Genomic DNA, 6,215 nt, shown 5'->3' with positions numbered 1-6,215 from the left:
CGCGCAATCACAATGCTGAACGCCGCCTACAAGGTACTTTCCCAAATTTTATGCCGTCGACTAGCACCAATTGCAAGGGAGTTCGTGGGGCAGTACTAGGCGGGTTTTATGGGCGAACGCTCCACCACGGACCAGGTGTTCGCCATTAGCCAAGTACTGCAGAAATGCCGCGAATACAACGTGCCCACACATCAGCTATTCATCGACTTCAAAGCCGCATATGATACAATCGATCAGGACCAGCTATGGCAGCTAATGCACGAACACGGATTTCCGGATAAACTGACACGGTTGATCAAAGCGACGATGGATCGGGTGATGTGCGTAGTTCGAGTTTCTGGGGCATTCTCGAGCAGTGTTGTGCTGAATTATTTTTAGACGATAATGATTGCAATTTTCATGTGAAAACTTTTCACGTAAAAACAGTAGGCGAGTTGTCGCCGGCGACAGCTTCTCAAATTATGTACTCAAACGATAATAAACACAGAATTTTCATTCAAACATTAATCTTTACTATGATCAGCTAATTGTCAACAGTCCCGTTATATCTTCTATTTGGCGTTATGGTTTCATGGTAGTAAGGAAAAAGTGTTAAAAATGTAACGGTAAGTGCTTCAAATCAAGATACGATTTTCAAACGATTCTTAATCGCTGGCGAGTTTTAATCACTTGATAATTTAAAAGTAAAATCGCGGGTGAGTTTGGTCATCCTCGATTTTTCGAAAATTTGATTTTTCCCAACCCTGTTCTCGAGTCCCTTCGAAACCCGCAGAGGGTTACGGCAAGGTGATGGTCTTTCGTGTCTGCTATTCAACATCGCTTTGGAAGGGGTAATACGAAGAGCAGGGATTAACACAAGTGGTACAATTTTCAATAAGTCCGTCCAGCTTTTTGGCTTCGCCGGCAACATATATATTATGGCACGTAACTTTGAGAAGATGGAGGAAGCTTGCATCAGACTGAAAAGGGAAGCCAAGCGGATCGGACTAGTCATCAACACGTCGAAGACGAAGTATATGATAGGTAGAGGTTCAAGAGAAGACGATGTGAGCCACCCACCGCGAGTTTGCATCGGTGGTGACGAAATCGAGGTGGTAGAAGAATTTGTGTACTTGGGCTCACTGGTGACTGCCGAAAATGATACCAGCAGAGAAATTCGGAGACGCAAGACACTCCGATCGAATAGAGTTCGCCACCGTACCAAACTGACAATCTACAAAACACTCATTATACCGGTAGTCCTCTACGGACACGAGACCTGGACGATGCTCGTGGAGGACCAACGCGCACTTGGAGTTTTCGAAAGGAAAGTGCTGCGTACCATCTATGGCAGGGTGCAGATGGCGGACGGTACGTGGAGGAGGCGAATGAACCACGAGTTGCATCAGCTGCTGGGAGAACCATCCATCGTTCACACCGCGAAAATCGGACGACTGCGGTGGGCCGGGCACGTAGCCAGAATGTCGGACAGTAACCCGGTGAAAATGGTTCTCAACAACGATCCGACGGGCACAAGAAGGCGAGGTGCGTAGCGGGCAAGGTGGATCGATCAGGTGGAAGATGACTTGCGGACCCTCCGTAGACTGCGTGGTTGGCGACGTGTAGCCATGGACCGAGCCGAATGGAGAAGACTCTTATATACCGCACAGGCCACTTCGGCCTTAGTCTGAATAAATAATAATAATAACCCTACAGCTCGTGATTCATGCGTCTGCGCCACACATCATTTTCTAGTTACACACCGGTTATCGTACATAGCACTTTTCGTTCGAAAACCTCGAAAGCTTTTCGATCCACCTCTTATACCGTTCATTCTTCATGTCCGTAAAGGGCCATTGGTAGAATCAGAGTTTTATGCAGAGACAATTTCGTTTCCATCTGCCTATTCCGGGACCTGAGCTGGTTTCGTAAGCCGTAGAGGGCCTTATACGCAGCAGGAATTCATCTTTTTACTTCACGGGAAACGTCATTGTCACATTCACAAGTGTTCTAAGGTAACGAATTATGTTACGTTTCGGCTATGCAGTCTTGGTCAGCAAGCGATAATTTTGATTTTATCATAACGTTTCGACCACTTTTTAGGTCTTTCCCCTGAAGAAGACCCGAAAAGTGGTCGAAACATTGGGGTAAAATCAAAATTATCACAAACGTTTGATTACCAAGACTGCATAGCCGAAACGTAGCATAATTACCCCGATCTGTCGAACTTCCATTGCAATCAAGGTAAAAACAATTCCAACACATCCCCATCAAGCGCTACCTCAGCACCAATACCATTCGGACTACCTCTATGTCAATCCATCTAAGATTATAAACGAGCTTGACACTTCGTCTGCAATCCGAATACTTGATTTCGAGCCATTCTAGCACTACCCACACGGTTGGGAAAGATTGGGAAAGAATTTATTGAATGAAATTAAAAATATTTAGTTATTATGCAATGAGTTGCGAAAAAACGAGTTGTTATCATTAGTTTAAATCGATTTACTTCAAATGAGTATATGAAGAAAAAAGGGGGGTTATTGCAGCGAATAATACGATTGTTAACATCTTCCAATATGATAAGAAAATTATTTTGAGCTTTTAGTGGAATGTTTTTACTTGTCATAAGACGAGTTTGTACAATTCCATTTTATTCCACCACTTGATTGTATCCTTTGACAAATACATATTTTGACCGTACTAAGTCGAATCAAGTACGAAACACTGAAGATGGCCTTACTGTTGAGGTCGAAATACGTATCTGTCAAAGGTACAATCAAGTGGTGAAATTAAATGGAATTGTACAAACTCGTCTTATGACAAGTATCAACCAATATGCCAAACTGTTTTTGCTATGAAACATTTTTATAACTGCTTTCGGAAAATTTAAAATTCATAGCCCTCAAAATATTTGATATTATCAAGCATTATACGGAACACACGAGATATGTATATACTATATATGTACCTTCTAATAATATTTATTCTTCACAGCAAACGTTTCGTTGATTTGTATCATATCATGATATTCGAAGCATTGTCCGATTTTCCGACGTCATCATGGGTATACCACAAATATAGTTGCTTATTTGTTTGAGAAGCGCGTGTTTTCCCATTGTGTTGTACCACTCACTCGGCAGTTGAATGAACACTTATGTATTCGGTAAAACTAATCCTTTTGAAGTACCACTGACGTTGCTTCTATGCAACACTTCGTCACACCTGCATTTGTACCATCTTGAGTGCCATTGCTCGTATTCCCGTGAAAGCCTCTTCAACGAATCTGCCAATCTTCGACTCTGCCGGATGAAACCCATTCTCATCGCCCGGCAGTTCCATTGTGATAGCGATCGGAATTCGTGCCACGGCTAGTGCGTAATCATCACTGGCACCGGCCGCCTCGTACAGAACTGTTGCTGCTCCACCTATTCGATAATCCACCCTGTGTACACGCTGCATGGCAGACGCCCCGGCTCGTGCTACATTATCCATATTCCTCCACTGCCGGGGAAGATCTTTCTTGTAACCCCACGGATAGAGCAGCATTCGACCGTAAGAGTGCAACGAAAGGTAGAATTTAACTGACTCATTATTGGTTAGCAGCAGATCTCGAACAACTTGTGTTTCGGGTTCAGAAAAAGGTCTCGACCCGGCAAAGGTATTGACGCACTCGTATTTAGAAGCACCTTTCTCACCCCAGTGAAAGTTGAAGTTCCGATTACCATCTGTCCCAACGCAGCGTCTAAATGGCTGTCTCGTTTTGCGCCAAAGTTTATTAGTTTTGAGTGAGTATTCGTAGCCATCTGGATTCACTAGTGGCAGAATAATCCACGTGAGATTATTCAGCAAGTCACGATTTTCATTCGCGTGTTGTACCAACCGATTAATTACGTAAAGGGCAGTGGCAGGGGCAATCCACTCTCTGGCATGGATGCCGGCATCTATGAGTATTGCTGTGGATGGCTGACCCTTGGCAATGGTGACTGTCTTGAGCGTCCTTCCTTCGTACGACTTCCCCACGTTGGTTACGGTGACCAAGTCCGCGTATTTCCGTCCAAGATATTCGATATATCTGTTAATGTCAGAGTAGCTCAAATATCTTTTGGTGAAATCCAACGACTCTTGTGCTCGATACTGCGCTTTACGCTCTGACCTCTGATTTATGTCTGCGCATCCACTGATGTTTGGATTTTTAACAAAATATTTAAAGTGATATTTCACTAAATCATTCCGAAATTGTGTATCGTGTTCAGCAGGAACTAGGACGTGTGCTTCTTCATTCAAATTTGTCGTGAGTAACCAGAAATCTAGCGATTCGTTGTACGCACTAAGCGATGCTAAATATTGCAGTTGGCCTTCGGATTTCGGCACAACACCGTAAAGTTTCAGTGCCCTACAGAACAGAACGAGTGGGATTAGTTTATCACATGTCACCAAAGCAATAAAATTTAAACGGTAAACACCGGATTCGACAAATTCAAACTATTACCTTACCTGTCGCACGCTGCACTGATCGTGGTTGCCATATCGATGCTGATAGTGGCATAAAACAGCAGAAAGGCAAACCGAAACATTTTTCCGCGGCGGGTGTCATTCGTACTGAGTTAGAACCGACCCATGTGCTATCATATATGAGCTTTCGAAACTGTCAATTGTTATGGCAGTATATATCTGGTGCTGGGCGATGATCGTGGATTTTATGCAGATTGTAGAGTAGGTGTACGTCTCGTTGCTTATCAACCGTTGTCGGAGCTGCACGCCATGCCGGTAGGCGGTTATTATGCGAGTTTGATTTTTCTCGGATTTATTTGCGTTGGAAATATAATTACATATTATCTGTAAATTCCAGACCTTGCCAGATTTTTTTTCGTCGATGTTGATACAATATGAAACATTATTACTACTTATTACTACTAGCAGACCCGACAAACTTCGTTTCGCTTCGTTTGATTTATTCTCTTATTTGTTATGCAGAAATGTATGCTTCATTTGTACGGGAGCCCCTTCCAGAAGGAGGAGGGTCTCGAACCATCTTAAGAATCTTCCCGGCACCAAAAATGCAAATGCAAATTTTCAAGCGGATCGGTTCAGTAGTTTCCCAGTCTACAAGAGTTAGACAGACAGAAATTGATTTTTATGTGTATACAAGCTAAGCGTTGATTCGCCGAGACTTTATAAAAAAAATAATTTATTCACTAAATTAAACTGAATTCTACAATGTCACACTAAAAACTAAACTTGTCACTCGTTTATCGATCACTTTTATTAATTAAATCTGCTGATTCCGCAATCCTCCGGGTGGCGTGATTCCGATGCAACCTTTGTTCCCACGGCTTGTGGAATTTTGCGTGGCTCATCGTTTACGGCTCCGCGCTTGCTATGGGCTGGTTCTGGGTGTTCGCTGTTGCTATGGCCAGGTGAATGTGTTGGCGTTGGATGGTGACCGGAACCGACATAACGTCTCCCCCAAGTGTCAGGCGTCCTCGGTTGACCTCAAAGAGTCATCGGTGAATGTGAATTTGGCCGGAAAGAATAGGTTGGCCAAACTAGATGGGTTGTCCTTTTGTTGATTAACCGTTTTGTCTGTTAATTTTCCGTTCGCCGAACCTGAATTGCTACAAGATATGTGTAAAGTGGTTGTATCCTCATCTTTGGTACAAGGTTGACTTCTGTATCTGCGAATGCAGAAAATGATTAGGGTTATCGAAACGAGGAGGACAATGAGCACTCCTCCAATTGTCTGTGAGCTAATTATGTGAAATTTAAGCCTTCTGATCTCTTCCAAACTGTTGAGATTCATCAGATGCAGTTCTTTTACGTCCGTATTTTGCTTGGTTAATAATATCTCTTTTCCAAAAATTGGTGTAAAAAATTCTTGTTGGTCGGTAGGTTTGGGGTTGCTTTTAAATGTGAAGTTCTGCACTGTAACTGTGCAGTTACCTGTTTCGATGATTGTTGGTGTTGATACTAGACGTGAATCCCCGCATGAATCTTCTATGTATATTGTTGTGTCTGTGTCGATCAGTATGGTTCCTAGGCTGATTTCTTTGATGATTGGTTGCTCCGGTTGATTGTATGTTGAACATTTGGCTTTCCGGTTAGTGAGTATGTTGAATACGCAATCGTCGTTTACTGGATTAGTATTGTCGCAGATGAAGCACTTTTCCTTCTGCTCGTAAAATGTGTGTTGATGATAGGCCACATAGCGGATGTTTGTATCGATTCGTGTTCCG

The 6,215-nt window shown here is 43.0% G+C and overlaps 1 protein-coding gene across 1 annotated transcript; it reads right to left on the bottom strand.

The window, feature by feature from the left end:
* Positions 1–2,922: 2,922 nt before the first annotated feature.
* LOC134215595 (carboxypeptidase B1-like) lies at positions 2,923–4,622 on the bottom strand. The gene is made up of 2 exons (XM_062694749.1): positions 4,477–4,622; positions 2,923–4,375 (listed from the first exon to the last, which is right to left on the bottom strand). Exons 1-2 carry the CDS (start codon positions 4,554–4,556, stop codon positions 3,199–3,201), a joined length of 1,257 nt encoding a protein of 418 aa, XP_062550733.1. The 5' UTR covers positions 4,557–4,622; the 3' UTR covers positions 2,923–3,198.
* Positions 4,623–6,215: the final 1,593 nt, after the last annotated feature.

This window comes from Armigeres subalbatus, chromosome 2 (assembly GCF_024139115.2).
Source record: "Armigeres subalbatus isolate Guangzhou_Male chromosome 2, GZ_Asu_2, whole genome shotgun sequence".
NCBI classification, from domain to species: domain Eukaryota; kingdom Metazoa; phylum Arthropoda; class Insecta; order Diptera; family Culicidae; genus Armigeres; species Armigeres subalbatus.
This window is presented reverse-complemented; position numbering and strand designations above follow the sequence as displayed.